This window comes from Emys orbicularis, chromosome 23 (assembly GCF_028017835.1).
Source record: "Emys orbicularis isolate rEmyOrb1 chromosome 23, rEmyOrb1.hap1, whole genome shotgun sequence".
Classification (NCBI taxonomy): domain Eukaryota; kingdom Metazoa; phylum Chordata; order Testudines; family Emydidae; genus Emys; species Emys orbicularis.
The window spans coordinates 4,154,640-4,171,010 of NC_088705.1; the positions used below are offsets into that span (position 1 = coordinate 4,154,640).

Consider the following 16,371-nt stretch of genomic DNA (forward strand, 5'->3'; position numbering starts at 1 on the left):
AATTGTACATGGTGACAGATGACTGACTGGACTGATATGTGAAATGAGACCTTTTTATCGGCACAATATTAAAAAAAAAAACTACAAATGCAGTAGGTACTTAATATACACACACACTTAAACCTGCCACTTTCCCCGTAACCTCCTCACCCCACTGCAATTCCTCAAAACATAGCTACTACACACACGGATAGCAAAGATCAGACATACAACTGTTGGTTAAAAAAAAAAAAAAAAGTCACTACAATAATATGGACCAGCCCAAGAACTTGTATGGATTTATCATTTGTTAATTGCCTAAACACTTTGTTATAAAGAAAATAGACTAACGCTGAAATCATATTTGTATATACTTAAGGCCCTGATCCTGTGAACACTTATGCACATGCTCAACTTTAAGCACATGAATAATCCCATTCATGTCTAGGGTTCTATTCACAAGTTTAAAGTGAAGTCTGAGTATCTCTGGGATTTGAGCCTAAATCCTGGGGAAAAGAAAAATATCATTGCAAGAGCAATAATAAACATTTACTACCTAGAATGGATTTGCTAAAGTATCTTAAATTCTTTTGATATTAATGTGAGCCTTTTCCCTGGGGCAGAAAACCATCACTTGTGTTCCCTTTGAAATAGAGTTCAGAGTAGTTCTGCCTCCGAGGTCAGGAATGTATTTCTGTGCCTTCGCACCAATACTGATGCCCTCCCTAATGTCTAGGTGTAGCAAGCACAGGATTAAAAAAAAAAAAAAAAAAAAAAACACCTCTCCCCTTTTCTCTATTTTGAAGCATGTATAAAAAGGGAGCCTTATCCAGTGTTATACACGTATAATACATTAGTGTGCAAGGTGGTCTATTGCAAACGTTTGTATTCCAGTTACTAGATCTTCTACAATAAACTACCTAGAATAAATGCCTTAAGCAACGGTACTGGTCATCGAGCTGCCATTCCCATAGTTTTGCTATTGCCTTTTCAAACCACATGCCATTATTTTTAACAAAAGACTTGGTTTAACTTTTTCTGTCTCCTTAAGTGAACACCAGCTGTTAAAGCTCATGTTTGGCTCCCTTAAAATGACACTACAAAGATACCAAAAAAATCATACAGAGCTTCCATAACTTGTCTTGATAGATTTGGCTTCCTAAGAACCTCAGGTTACAGCTTTGGAAGCGGGTCTAAAATATCTGGTCACTCTTTCTTTGGTCTACCTAGAGGAAAATCCTGTAGTTCAGTAGTTTGCCACTAAACAGCATTAGTGCAATATTTAGTGCTAAAAAAAAATGGGTGCGTGTATATAAATACTACACATACTCTATCAGGACAGGTATTTGGTGTGGCAAATGTTAACGGCACTGTTCTAAATTTATATCTTTACCTAAACAGAAATGTCACCAGTGGTGTATCATTTCTCGTACCTATTGCGGCACTTAGTCGTGTTCAGCAAGTTTAAATGGAACGGTCATTCGACTTTAAGATGCTTTCTGGGAACCAGGAAGGGGTGCTAGTAGGCTGCAAATATACCACATCGGTTGCAGGATTGGGACCTCTTATACACATGCTTACGCGTACTCGTGTGGGTGCACCCACTGAAGTCAGTGGGACTATTCATGTGTTTCAGGTTAAGTGTTTCTGCAAGTTTTTGCAGAATCAGGGCCTTAAAAACACTCCCACTCGCCTCCCACCCCCAATGTATCCAAATACAAAGGGGAAATGGGGATCTATTTAGAAAAACAGGAGAATTTCACTGCACACATTAGAGGGCAGAAACCACATTTTGGATTGATTTTTCCCCCCCCAGCTAAAGTGATGTTAACATCAGAATGTAAAAACAGCCAGATTGGGTCAGACCAAAGGTCCATCCAGCCCAGTATCCTGTCCTCTGACAGTGGCCAATGCCAGGTGCCCCCGAAGGAATGAACAGGACAGGTGATCATCAAGTGATTCATCCCGTCACCCATTCCCAGCTTCATTACAGCTACATTATCAAGCTGATAAGATAAACTGTAACTGTGGATTTTCAGGGGCAGCAGCTAAATTCAGTTGTCCTGTACCAAGGAATCTAGCTGGCCGTTAAGGATTATTACATGTCATTCATAGCAGCAGACCGGTAATGCCAATTGTGCTCACATGCAGCTGTTGCACTTATGTCATCAGCAACTTTATTTTTACAGTTACCATCAAGCAAAGTGATTGATGGCTTATTACAATGGCAGGTGGCCTTATTCTTTTGTAAATCTGTCCACATAAGTAGTGTAAAGATCCCCAAAACCTTCAGGGACAGAAGTTAAAAATTGTTATAATAGGATGTATATGAAAATTCTTTTGTAAAGCAGGGAAATGGAAAAGGAAAACTAGGACTTGGGCTTAGCTGTATGTAATTATAGAAGAATAGGGGGAACAAAGTGATTTTTTTCCCCTCAAGTTTTGCTGGTGCGTGCCACAACTTTTGAAGTTTCTTGATATAATTATGGTAGCAGTCAGACATCAAACAGGATCGAGTCCCATTGCGCTAGGTCCTGTACAAAACACATAGGAAAACATGGTCCTTGCCCTGAAGAGCTTAAACTTTGGATTTTTTAAAAATAAAAACAGGTTACAAGACATAACTTTAAACTGGGATCCTGCCATTATATGTGAAACAAGGATTTAACCTTTCAGCCAGGTTGAAAAACGTTTAGTCAATTTTCCAGAATACAGGTATTGCGGATAAACAAAAAACATCCTTAGCCAGCCAGCCCAGCTGGCGAGTGAATAACCTGTCTTTTAGGTGCCACACATTTAACTACACCCATCTCCACTTTTTTAAAAAGCTGATTTTTATAAGAGGTATTTATTCACTACTTACCCATTTAGGCCTTTTAAAGTAATACTTTGCAGTTGCATAGCACCTTTCATCAGAGGCCTGCAAAGCACTTTACAGAATTTAGTCTTGTAACACCCATGAGGTAGGAAAGTATATCTAATTGACAGATGGGGAAACTGAGGTACAGAGGGGCAAGTGACTCAAATAAGGCTTTCATCTACAGGACAGGAGCAGTTTTTATAATGTAGCTATGTCTAGGGCTACACAATGAGTCAATTGCAGAGCTGGAACTAGAATGCAGGAGTCCTGTTTCAGTCCTTTTGTCAAACACTCAGAGAATTTTGTTAAGGTCACTAGCTGCCCAACAGATCCAGACTGTGCCCTTTGGTATATTCTGGTTGTTAGAGTTATACACACATGTAGGAACTACTAAAACATGAAGCAGTTCCACACAAGATAGTCTGTTCATTTGTGGATAAGCCATGAGAGCCATCTATTCCATACCCAATCCAGCTGCTGTACCCACGTAGTCTGGACACCGAGAATGCAGGCTGGATTTTGGTCAATGAAATGGACTGTACCTTTATGATGATCTGATTTTCAATGTTTTAAAACTTGACCACTTTTCAAGAGCTGCCCTTTGCATTTTATTGTTTACCCCCCAGTCAAGAGTGAGGTTGGGAAATTCCAGTTGTTAAACACAAACCTCCACCAATTAGCACCGAAAATCCTTAGCTGAATGTTACCATCTTATCAGTGTTTAAGAACTAGGCATCGGAGAATCCAAGGGGTCTGGATTTTATGAAACCGTTAAAACTTTTAAAACCATTCTAGAATTTTTCAACATGTTGGGCCAGATCTACAGCTGGTATTAACAAGTGTAGTTCCATTGATTTCAATAGATGTGGCCTCTAACTTTTATAAATTAAAAAGAAAAAAAAATTGTTGGCCAGAACACCATCATAACCCTCTTCCTCAAATCTAAATAGCAAAAAAACTTGTTAGACAGAGGTTGGAATTCTAGACCTATGAACTTGTAAATTAGGACTACCATAGACTTGTTCCATCTCTGCTGCACATCATGTTGTTGATTAGGTTGGATCTTCTTTGAATAAGAAACACTGCATGCAGAATGATGGAACGCATACACCTTAAGCCTATCTAACATTATTCACCTGCTATACAAAAATCACTTGTCCGCATAAACTGACTCCAAAACCAAACATGATAAAGTATTTGCAACGCAGAGCTCTTGGGAATACAGTGCAGCAGCTGTAGATTCTCCACTTTTATTTAAATATTCCATTACCCCTTGGCAAGTGCAAAATAACTTCCTTCTAAGGCAAAACAACAGAACAAAAAACCCCAAAAAGCATCAAGAGACTTTTTGTTGAAAATCACAGACAAGATTTTACACATGCTCAACCAGACACTGTGGGCTTGGGGGGGGGGGATTGCTGGGTGAAATTCTATAGGCAGGTGGTCAGACTAGATGATCATAATGTTCCCTTTTAAACTCTCATCTCTGAGATTTACAGCTGGAAATCCCAGTTTTAAAAGCAAACTAGTCAAAACAGTCATAATACAACCCTATTGTGCACAAAGTGTGTACCCTCTGTTTTCCAGCTCAATTTTCCCTGAGCAAAAATGTATTCATATTTCTGGTACATGTATGGGTAGGGCTAATTCCTGGCCATGCTTTCCTTGGCTTTACTGAGCTACAGATGGTTCTCAAGCTACTGACCATAATAGAATGAGGGATTAAAATTATTATGTAAAATCTTGTCCTGCTCGGTCATCTTTCAATGAATCTATGAGCAGAGCCATAAAATGGCAATAGACTGCTTGTCTTTGGGTATGCCTACAATTAAACAGCCACAATGCTTCAGTGTAGACATAGGTCATCCACCTCTCTGAGACGCAGTAGCTTGGTTGACAGAAGAATTCTTCTGCCAATCTAGCGCTAGGTCAGTTTAACAATCTCAGGGGTGTGGATTTTTCAGAACCCTGAGAAAGACAGAGCTATGCCAATGTAGATGAGCCCTAACAAGTACAAATTTTACTCCAGTGGTAATACTTGTGTAATGCAAGCAGGGTTTGGCTCTAAAGTTGCAGCTCTTAAGGGCAAAACTGGACTCCATGATTCAGCTTTACTACGGCAGAAGAAAGATAAAACTATCATCCACAGTACATGAAATAAGAAACCAGCAGCTGGTCTGCCACTTCTCACCCAGTAATCCATAATCCAGTATGAAATTGCCATGCCTTGACATTGGCTGCACAATTTCTCTTGAGAACTAAGAAAAGTCTGATTCATGTTGCTCTCTGGACACATGATGCAATTTACAACTAGAGAAGGATTCAATGGGCTTCGAAAGTTTTGTGACTCCAAAAAAGATTTACAGTGGGCTGGTCTACGCTGGGAATTTGCATTGGCATAACTACGGCTCTCAAAATCGACACCTCTGAGCAATGTAATTATGCCATCTTAACCCCCAAGATATAGACAGTGCTAGGCTGATGGAAGAATTCTTCTGTTGACCTAGCTACCGCCTATCTACCTATGAAGGGAGAACCCCTCCCATCAGCGTAGGTAGTGTCTACACTGCACTGCTGCTGTAGTGGTTGAGGTATAAATATACCCAGTATATACAGTGAACATAGGTAGATTCCATCAGTCTTCTGCAACTTGTCTGCTAAATTGGCTGCTCAAACCTAGCTCCTTCTTTCAGGCCTGCAAAGATGTTCCCTTCTACTTGGAACATACTGTAGAGCAGCAGCGGCAGAGAGCAAATCCAGATTCTGAATCCACTGGATTGATCAAGAACATTAAATAGGGTAACACATAAAGCAACAAGAGAATGCAACCATGCTTTGTTAAGGCCAGCCAAACTCCAAATGCCCTCCCTCATTTTATACATGAAGCATGGAGACTGAAGAAGGAGCACAGTACACAAGGTTTTATACACTGTAGCTGTTTTGTAAGGCAACAGTTCATAACCTTGGCTCTAAAGCTTCCTCAGTACTGCTTGGCCATTATATTACTGTACCCTTAGGAAATAAACTGATACCACTGCTGCCATTTTACTTTAAGCTTGTGAGGAGACATGACTGAACTGGAGACTGTTGCCAGCTGAATGCAGATTTTTTTTAGATCAGTGGCTAATGAGGTCAATGGAATAATTAATGAACCATGCATCTTTCCTTTGTGCCTGATTCTGAAGTCAATGGAAGCTGGAGATCAGCACATACAGGATGCTCAGCATATTTCAGGACGCATCCCACTAGAAAATGTCAGAATTGGGCAGCGGACAACCACGCCCCCAAAAGGCATTTTTAAAATCTTTGCAAAATCGATAGTCTCAAATGATTGGCTCTAGCTGTAATTCACTATGTAATATACCCTATAATATATAACTGGGCAGCCTGGCTTCCAGGCCCTCAAGCGAAACAATCTTAACAGCTATGCTGTCCTATCTGCGCCCAGAAAAGAAACACTTGAAAATCATAAGTGTCATTGGGTTAGGAGGCCTAAAAATAAGCAAATAAACCTATTGGCAGGAAGCAGCATCTTCTGTTTGTCCTGCTTGCACTCACCACTGTCATTTCTTTGCCACGTGCAGACTAAAAAAGGGATTTTTCTCCTTAAATAGAACATTTCAAGTTACGAAGAGTATTGCCTGGGCAGCAAGCAATACGATAGAACTATTTATAATAAAAATAAAGGAAGTGTTTTAGGATACCCAGTAACTTTGAAACTATGTGTGTGTAATTAATATATATTGAAATCTTCGATACAACAGATCTTGCCTCAGTGTTGAGTCCAATCAAAACAACCACAGATCTGAGAGGCTGAGGCAGCACTGGAATATCGAGGAAATGCATATTGTCTCTTACAAAGAGCCACAAAGCAGAAGTTGTTACACTGGAAAAAATTGAACTATTGTCCTGTTAATGACAAAAAGAACCAAAACGGCAATTAACTGTTTATCGTATAAAAAATTAAATAAAAAGACACATACAACATTCACCAACGTTGCTTTCAATCCATCAGGCTAAAGTAGTATAGATTTGTTTGCTAAGAGGATATGAGGGGTAATTATTTTTCATTCCAAGAACCTGGAACAAACTGACATTCTGTAGTTCCATAGACAACAAAAGAGTGAGGTTCTCCAGAGAGAAAGAAAAATGAGTAAGTCACCCATCATATACAAATATACTATTTTATTCTACGGGAATATTTCTGTAACTTCTATCCAGGGAAAACCAGAAATTTTTGTTTAAAAACAAACCTAACAGGATGTCTTGACTGTTTCCCTTATTCATTGAAAAAAATTCACACAACTCTCTAATAGAAAGGGAAAAAAACAACAACCTGACAAAGACATTATAGCTGCACTCATGAGGAATGTCCAAGAATTACAATAATTCATGGATATTTCCTGTGATGTGAGGTTCTGGGTAGACCTGCATGCAACTGAAACACTACTTGTTTTATTTTTTAGGGGCAATAGGATTGTGGGGTTTTTTGTTTTTTTCCAACCATACGGTATCTGTTGTCAGTTAAAGGCATAGGGATATTTTTTCTTCCTGAAACACATCAGCTGTCCAAACACAAACTGTGTGTTTGCTATCTAACTACTTTTAATATTACTATAGGGAGAAGGTTAGTATTTATATACTGTAAAATTAATGTAATTGAGATCATTAAGCTTCCAAGTCTCTGGGTAGTTTATTGGTAGGGTAATAATGGCCAGGGTATTTTCCCCCACAGCTTTAGGACAAGATGTGAAGTAAACAGTCTCCGATCAGAAATGACAGACACAGATGGGCTTGGATCATACAGAATCAGGGGCAGGTTTACTTTTCACACAGTTTTCTGTATTAAAAAATACATCAGTGAAATCTGTTACAGGCAGGGACAGGACTACCGAGTACACAACGTCAATAGACTACTTTCCAATTGTCTTGTTTAAATTACCTTTGTTGCTGCTAAAAGTAAAGAAAATTAAAAAAACAAATTTAATTCAAGGCTGTTGATTTTCAACTCCTGAAACTGCAGTGAGAGGGTCAGATATCAAACCCCCTGCTACAGAAGTTGGGCAACTACTGATTTTAAAAAAAGTACAATTCTCTTTAAAAATAGTCTTGTATGACCTGTCGTCCTTAGAAACGAGCATCTTAAGCTTGAGAAAATGGAGAGACAGATGTTACCTAATCAGTGTCCTGTCCTCTGGATACAGTATGGGAGATTCCCCTTTTAAAAGATACAGTAACAGCCAAGCCATTGAAAAAAAATATTTCAATTTCCAACACTATCACTAAATTTCTTTGGGTGGGGTGGGGTAAAAAACCACACAAGGTACTTTTCTACCACAGTTCTGTTGTCAAAAGTAATACTGCACGCGTTGAAAGGGTGGAAAGAGTATCTTCACTTTGAAATGACAAGGCCCTCCAGACTTGCACTGTATAAAAACAAAGAATTAGGTGGGAATGGGGGGGGGGGGGGGGAAAAGGGAAGGAAAGCTGCCTTATGCCCAAACCAAAACAACTCCCTCCAAAACAACTATTTTTGCGCACCACAGCATTTGCTCGATTACATCAACAGACTGCAGAGGCTATTCAGGAGATTTTCTGCACACAGCCCTAGACCCTCGTTCTCCTATATGTATTCCAGAGATTTTTGTCCCATAACGTGATTGCTCTGATGCTTGACTTATAGCATCTCCCCCACATCAGAGATCCAACAGAGTCGTAGTTGTTAGCATGGACTAAGAGCTAGACTCTGGGGTCATGTGACTGTTTGAACGCAGTCCAGGTAGTCATCCACTAGGGTAGTAATCTGGCAGATATAACATTGACTTCTGGCTTAATATCTTTCTTAATCTTTGATCCAAGTAAAAAATAAAATAAAACTTAAAAAAGTGTGTGTATACATAACGGAAGGTGTCTATTTGTCTAGACCTCACTGCACTGTGTCTCCTGTCCACATGCTTTTTGGCAGCAATGGCTGCCAGCCATCGGGCTGCAAAGTCATGTGAGCCACAGTCTAGTTCTCTATGCCCATGGTTACTATGGTAGAATTTATACAACAGCTTTGCTTAAAAATATTTCACAATTTTGTTTTAATCCCAAACAAATGAAGGATTTATGCACCGCTTGAACAGGTTCATTCTTGAGTTTGTTTAGAGAATTTATCACTGCACTGGACACTGGCGTTTCTTGCAGCTTAAAGTAGTTTGCTTCCTTCTGATTCCAGTTTGCACATCCATTGTGGTTCAAAATATGCCTGTGTAGTGACGTTAACTTGGCTTATTTGATACACAACATTTTCTGAAGGCTGGATGTGTTCACAGTTTGGTACTTGCAATGTGTATTGAAAGGAAAATACCCCACTTCAGTTAGTCTGACAATTCAATATCAGAGTCCTCTGATCTGACTTTGGCAAGTTCTTCGTGTACCTCCCTCACCATAAGAATACGTGTTAACATGATGTCCAAGGTCCCGGGGTCTATTGGCAACGTGGAGTACCACATAGGGCTATTAGGTACACAAGAACGCTCAGGTTGAAGGTAAAACACATCACTTCTCTGCTTCACGCTTTCAGAACTGTTAGTGTAAAGAAAGGAAGACTATGTATCAGAAGGCAGCATTAGCAGTCCTGTTTACAGCACAGTTAAAGAGACATAGGGAAAGTAGCTTAGACCTACTACCTGACATTACCTTGAGACTGGAATAACTACAATTTAAACAGTAAAATTTGGATCTCCATTCTAGTGCCTCAATCTCTGCCCTTCATTGCAGCGAGTTGCCAATCCGTCTCCAGCTCAAAGGGCATTAGCTATTTATAGAACCAAACAGAATAGCTGCGTCTCCTTATAGAGGTGGTTCTTCAATTGCAGTTTCATCCCATTACATGGCATCACCATCTTAACACAATTAACGTTCAATCTCAGAACAAAACTGGTTCTAGTGTTCAAGGCAACATGGGAACTCCGGCTAAGTCTATGCAGGCTAACGGCATTACTGGTATTTCCTGGGACACTTGATAACTTTTAAATGTTCTTTGGGATACTGAGGGTACAAGAGCCAGTGATCTACAAAACCAGAGCTTCGCCTGCCTGTTAGTGATAGCAGAATGGTGAACCCATCCACTTGAAAGACTGACCTTCAGAATCAGAGAGTGCCTTGCAGTCTTGCGGAGCAAGGAGTGTAAAGCCTCAGCTCCCTGCTGGGCTTTAGAATTGTCACATTAAAATCCAGAAAGTGAAAGAGGCTTTTCACTGCCACTTGCCCCTACTGCAGAGGCTGAACTATGATGTCATAGGAGGTGGTGCTGCAAATGTGGGATAGCTCAGAATGACACCAGTGAACACAAGGAATGTGTGTGAAAGGAGCAGGGAGTGGAGAGGGGTTGCTGGACGTGGCTTTGCCTGGGCAGGGCTATTTTGCCCTAATTTGGTTGTGTGTGTTTCAGAGAATGATTTACAGGGCTATTAGCGGGCACTAATGATATGTCACTCTCTGGCATGTATGTTCTTTTGAGAGAGAATAATACTGAACTCCATTGCTCAATGATCTTAAGTGGAGAGTGGGGGAGAGACTGAATGATTTATACCAGGGGTCCCCAACCCGGTGCCCACGGGCACCATGGTGCCCACCAGGGCGTCTAAGTGCGCCCGCGTACTGGCCGGCGAACGAGCATCCACCGAAATGCCGCCGATTTTCGGCGGCATTTCAGCGGCGACGCCTCTGGATGCTGCTGCTTGTTGGCAGCGACGCCTATTGACGTTGCTGCTTGTTGGCGGCATTTCAGCGGATGCTCGTCCGCCGCCATGGTCCTCCGTAGCTCGTCGTCTGGCGCCCGCCAGACAAAAAAGGTTGGGGACCACTGATTTATACGTTCATCCTTGTTCTGTGGCTTCCTTTGTGACTTCTGGAGTAAAGTTAATCTCATCTTTCAGCAAGTAAATGTCAGCATCTCTAGTTGTTACCTCTAGTCACACTCTTCCACCCTGCTTAACGAGGAAAGTGCGACTGAGACGTTGCTTATCTTGCGCAATGGATTACTGCATTGTAGAGCTTGGCTCTACTTCTCGGTGCAAGGGGCCAGATTGCAATCATTCTGCAGGGTCCAGAATCCGTGAGCATGAGGGCAAAGGAATGGCGGGGGTTACTGCATCTTCCTCCACCCCTCTTCCCCCACCCAGCCCGGGGAACTCTTGGCAAAGTTAATGCAAACCACAGCTGTATTACCATGTGACAGCATTTCCCCATCACTGGTTGAACCCTGGAGGATCTGCTGGTGCCTGGCTCCATTTGAGCTGTGATGTTGTTGAGGAGGAGTAGGGAGCCTCAGAGCCTGTGCAGAGGCAAAGGGCTGGGTGACCCTGATCCTGAGGGGCTCAATAGGGATTGGGGGATGGATAACTTCCTTGCTTCTTTGCAGGGTAACTGTGTGTGTGGGAACCCCCTTCTTGTGGGGTGTTTGAAGAAAACTCCCCCAGAGGAGCTGCAGAGTTGCCCTACCCCACCACAGGTTTCCTTGCAGGAGGGCACAATCTGGTCCAAGTATAATCCAAAAGTAGGCTGTGCCAATCACTCACCATTTTGACAAGTAAAACTCATAGAGTCGGACTGGACATCTCAGAGGGTTATCTGTGTTTTCAGCCATTTCCACTGCTGTTGGAACCTCCTCGTCCTCACTCCGTTTCCTTTTTCCTACAGATAACTTATCTGGATACAGGAAAATGACACATGAGCTCAGTGGAGAACAGTCCTCCTCTGTGACAGTAAGCTGAAGCTGGTTGGTTTAAGTTCTGCACCCTGATGGGGCTTTGCGCAGCGCATAAATGACGTGCTGTTTGAGAGGATCACTTTTCATGCAAACTGGCACTGCCAAGTCAAACACTGGAAACAACGTTATCAAATGAATGCCATCATTTGTGTCGCTGATAGTTAAAAAGGAGCCCAACATAACAGAAAGGATCTGTTTCTACACAGATTGAAATGCTGGATCAGGAAAATGTAATTGCTTAAACAATATTTAGTTTCACCTTCTTAATGCTGGTTTACAGTGACTGATAAGACCCTCGCCCCCATCCACAGCTCAAATGCTAGAACACCATAGTACCAATGCATGGTCATCCTCGGTGTGTCTGTTCCCCATCTACCTCCGAGTGCGTACATCCTTTCCACGACACATCCACTTACCTGCCACTATGCTTTTCTCCACCTGCTGCACCTTCAGAGCATAGACCCCCACTGCTTTTAATAGCAGTTGTATAAAAATGAAATCAAGATCTACCACACAGTGTATCTTGCTTATGCAAATGACCTTTGCCAGGACACAGAATGAATTTTTGGTAAGTTCCAAAACTAAGGCTATATCTGTATATGCAGCTGGACCAATACCGCGGCGGCATGTGTGGTGAAGATGCCGATGGGAGAAGCTCTCCCACTGACATAAGCGTGTGTGTGCACAGTGCTAGGACGGTGTAACTTATGTTGCTCAGGGGGGTGGAATATTCACACCCCTGAGCGACATAAGTTTTGCCAACCTAGGCTATGTCTACACTACAGCCTAAGACATAGTGGCCCAATTCTGCACGGACTTGTCACACTATTGGAATCAATGGAGCTACACACGGTGTAAGTCAATGTAGAAATTTGCCCAGTATCCTCCAGAGCCCATAGAACAATCAGACCAGACATATTACAAAGTACCTCCCCCGTGAAAGATTGTATGAATAAAATGGCACAACAGCAGAAACCACCTGACCAGCATTTAAGAGAGACTTTATGGTCACTCACTTAGAAAATCAGTAGTGCATGTTATCCATCTTATCAAGGACTTCAACTCGAGGAGGGAAGAGTAGAAGCGTTACTCCCCTCCTGGAGAAGGTAAGAAGACCTAGCGCACAAACAATAGCATCTATCTTAATAGAGAGAATTCATAGCTTATCCGAATTAACTCAAGTAGGCAGTAGCTTGATGATCCTGCTTGCTGTCCTTACAAAGGACACTGTCTGATGAGTGGCAGTCAGCACGCTTCCACCGAGTTTTCGATTCACAAACAAGTCAAACATCACCACCACCAACTCCTCTCCCAGGGCTCACTGCCACCCCTCACAGAATCAGATGGAGCTTTAACATTTCCCAGCTTACTAATACACTGCTCAACCACTACCGCAGCGAAGGAAAGCTGCATTCTCTCTCTCTCTCTACATCTGGGGCCTGCAAAAGGAGAGTTTCCACTCCCTCCTCCTGAATTTCATGTGTGTCAACAGCTCTGGCTGGCTTGGCTTTATCTGAACTGTTGTCCTGTGGCTGGTCTGTCTTAGGGCCTGCTCCAGTGTGATAGGGTGTGCATACTACAAAGCAGATCCTACCTAAGCAGACTAACCTCAAGTGCCCCTGACTTCAATGGGGGTAAAAGGTGCTCAGCACCTTAAGGAGCCTGGTCCTTTGAGCTATTAGCGCGTCAGGAAGGGAATGACTCTTCTTCTAGGTTTGAATTACTGGATGTGCTTAGGCTGCTCTAAAAATGATAGTGAAAATCTTTCAAATATTTTGGGCATCTCATCCACAAGTTTCTATCAGCTGTTGGGGCTCATACAGAATTTTGGTTTTAAACCCAGCTAGAAGTCAAAAAGAAAGGGGGGGGGGGACAAGGGGAAGGAAGTTAAAATATCAGCAGAAGCCCAAATATTACTAAATGTGCAAAATGCACAACATTTTTTCCTCATTTTAAAATAAAGCATTGGCAATGCTCCTGGGGCTATGTAAATCCAAATTAAAACCACCTCAAGTAATTAGAAAGCAGCAACACACCTGATTCTACCTCTTGTTTTTGAAAAGGTGGGAAAAAACGCAGGTATGTCATCTTGGTGTTGTATTTCAGAGTCCGGGTGCGTCTCATAACGTGGGCAAAGGACAGCTTCAGATGCTCACTGACATTCTTTAGTTGGAAGTATTTGGTATTGAAGAACAGAAGTGTGTTCAATAAGACTATAGGGGAATATGCACCGAGCTGTTTACATTCCCATAAATGTTCCTCTTCAATTCTCGAGAACATGTAACCTGAGGATAATGGGTAAAGGAAAAGTAAAAATCAGCTCTTTCCTAAACAGTCATCTCATTGTAAGGGCAACTCTCTGCCCTCAGGTATGAGTAAGCAGCTTCAGCAGTGACTTGAGGGCACAATGTGATCCCTGAGGATTTTCATAGGTTTAAGGAAAGCAATAAACCCCTGTTGGATGGGGGGGGGGGGGGGAGTTACATTAAAAAGGCAGGTCCTGCCAAATTATAATATAAATGAAATCCTCCTAGACAACCTGATGCATCAATGAACTGTACATCAGGTCAAACTCAGATCTACAGTAAGTAGATTTAACTTGACTGAAATCAACAGAACTGCATACACTTACACAAGGGATAAATATGACCCATCAAGCATGAGAAAGACCAAGCTATTGATCAGTGAGACTTTTCAAAAGCAAATGGAAAGCAGCCATTATTTATCTCAGTAAGACCTCAGCACAGTTTCATGTTGTATAGCTCAAACAAGTGCTCAAACATTACACTTCTTGGGTGTAGAGCATGGATAATTGTGAGATACCTCCACGTGGAGATAAACTGCTGTGACATAGTGAACCTGAAAGCAGGTAAAGAAAAGGTATTATGGAGGTTAATCACAGGGTACGTCTTCACTACCCGCCGTATCGGTGGGTAGTGATCGATTTATCGGGGATCGATATCACGTCTTGTTAAGATGCAATATATCGATCCCCGAACGCGCTCCCCATCGACTCCGGAACTCCACCGGAGCGAGCGGCGGTAGCGAAGTCGACGGGGGAGCCGCGGCCGTTGATCCCGCGCCGTGTGGACCCCAGGTAAGTCGATCTAAGGTACTTCGACTTCAGCTACGTTATTCACGTAGCCCAAGTTGCGTATCTTAGATCGATTCCCCCCCCCCGGTGTAGACCAGCCCACAGATGTGTTAGGCAATCAGAGGCCTTGGTGGATGTAGCACCGTGTAAATGCGTGGTTTTTTTTTTTTTTTTTAATTTATTAAAGGAAATACACAGAGAGATGGTCACGGATCCAGGTATGCAATCACCACAATCACTAAAGCTTCTTTGGTATCCTGAAACCAATCTCCTCTATCCAAATTAGTTATATATATAAAAAAAAAAGTGTTCAGCTGTTTTAGTTGTATTTATAAAATTACCACCTTTGTTTCGTTCAGTGCCCTTCCCAAGTATATCAACCAGCCAACTCTGCAGGAAACAGAGGGAGGATTTATAACAATATTTTGAAAGCCTCCAATGAAAGATGCTAGATGAAGAGCACTTCAAACATTAATTCATGAAGCTCCATGACATATGGCTAAGGGAAGCGTTATACCCATTTTACAGAGGCATAACCTGAGGCAGAGAGATGGTTAAGTGTGTCTTGCTAAAGGGCCCATAGTAAGTAAGTGGCAGAGTTGAATACGGAATCCAGGATTCCCGTCTCTCACAAATGACTACATGTTGTGGAGAGGGGAGGAGGATAGCACCTCACAGTACAGATCATTCTCCTAATCATGGTAGACTTAATGGAGTAGTTCAATGCTGCTGTTCTTTGGCCACAGCACTCTTCAGATGACCTGTACTGTAAGGCGCACCCCTGAGAACTCATTCATTTATAAAGATGGGTTTCACTGTCATGCAGGTACATAAAAACAACACAGTATGAAAAATAATTGTCCTACCATTTGGAAGTATTGTAGGTTCCCAGATTTTCAATAGTTTTGTAAGTTCAATCATAAACCTGGAATAGGGCTCGGTAAATATGTTATCTATTCTACCATTCTCAAACAGGTACTACAAGAGAAAAGAAAGGAAGAGATACAATTCATAGTTACATAGAAGAGTGCTGACAGGTTACAGGGTGTCAGATTTATTTTGGTTCTCTCCTACAGTATTTCTCTTTGCCTTCCTTTACAATTATGCTCAAAATGAATGTGCATTTCCAAATGTGTTATGCTCCAAAGCATTTTACTGGCATCCCAGGTATGATAAACAGAGGGGCAGTGGCCTCTCTTATTAAATGGGAGATGCAGGCGAGAATTATTATTAATGCACAGATCTAGACCAGTGTTCTGAAAATTCACCATCCGTGAACACAACAAAATACATCCCCAAATATGGCTCTGTCTACAGATGCCGGCGTAATCATTTTAGCATCTTTCTAATGAACTGGGCTTAAATATGTTAATACAACGTCTCTTGCCAACACAGACAGCATCTTATATAAGCCTACAAAGGGCACAACCACAGACTTATTATGATGTCACAGGCAGGCTTGTTCTCAGTAATCGGGGTGGGGGGTAGGGGAAAGTTCAATCTTCATCATGAATGTATTGTCCTTTAATGGCTAATGGACTAGGATACATTCTACTCCAGTCTGGAAAAAGAGTTCGCTTGAAAAGAAAATGCAATGCTAAGAAATTTCTGATCTTCCTGAATGCTGGTCACAGGCAAACCAAATTTATAGCTCTTCTTCCATTCTGTCAAGCATGTCTG

At 41.8% G+C, this 16,371-nt stretch overlaps 1 protein-coding gene across 1 annotated transcript in view; it reads right to left on the reverse strand.

Annotated features, from left to right (window-relative positions):
* Positions 1–9,129: 9,129 nt before the first annotated feature.
* The window catches only part of LOC135893919 (zinc finger MYM-type protein 4-like), a 51,459-nt gene continuing 44,217 nt past the window's right edge, over positions 9,130–16,371 (reverse strand). Inside the window, exons 26-29 of the mRNA XM_065421888.1 lie at positions 15,558–15,669; positions 13,634–13,882; positions 11,407–11,536; positions 9,130–9,409 (exon numbers count right to left, since the gene is read on the reverse strand). Of these exons, the coding sequence (XP_065277960.1) occupies positions 9,202–9,409; positions 11,407–11,536; positions 13,634–13,882; positions 15,558–15,669 (699 nt within the window). The 3' untranslated portion in view covers positions 9,130–9,201. The remainder of the gene's footprint in view (positions 9,410–11,406; positions 11,537–13,633; positions 13,883–15,557; positions 15,670–16,371) is intronic.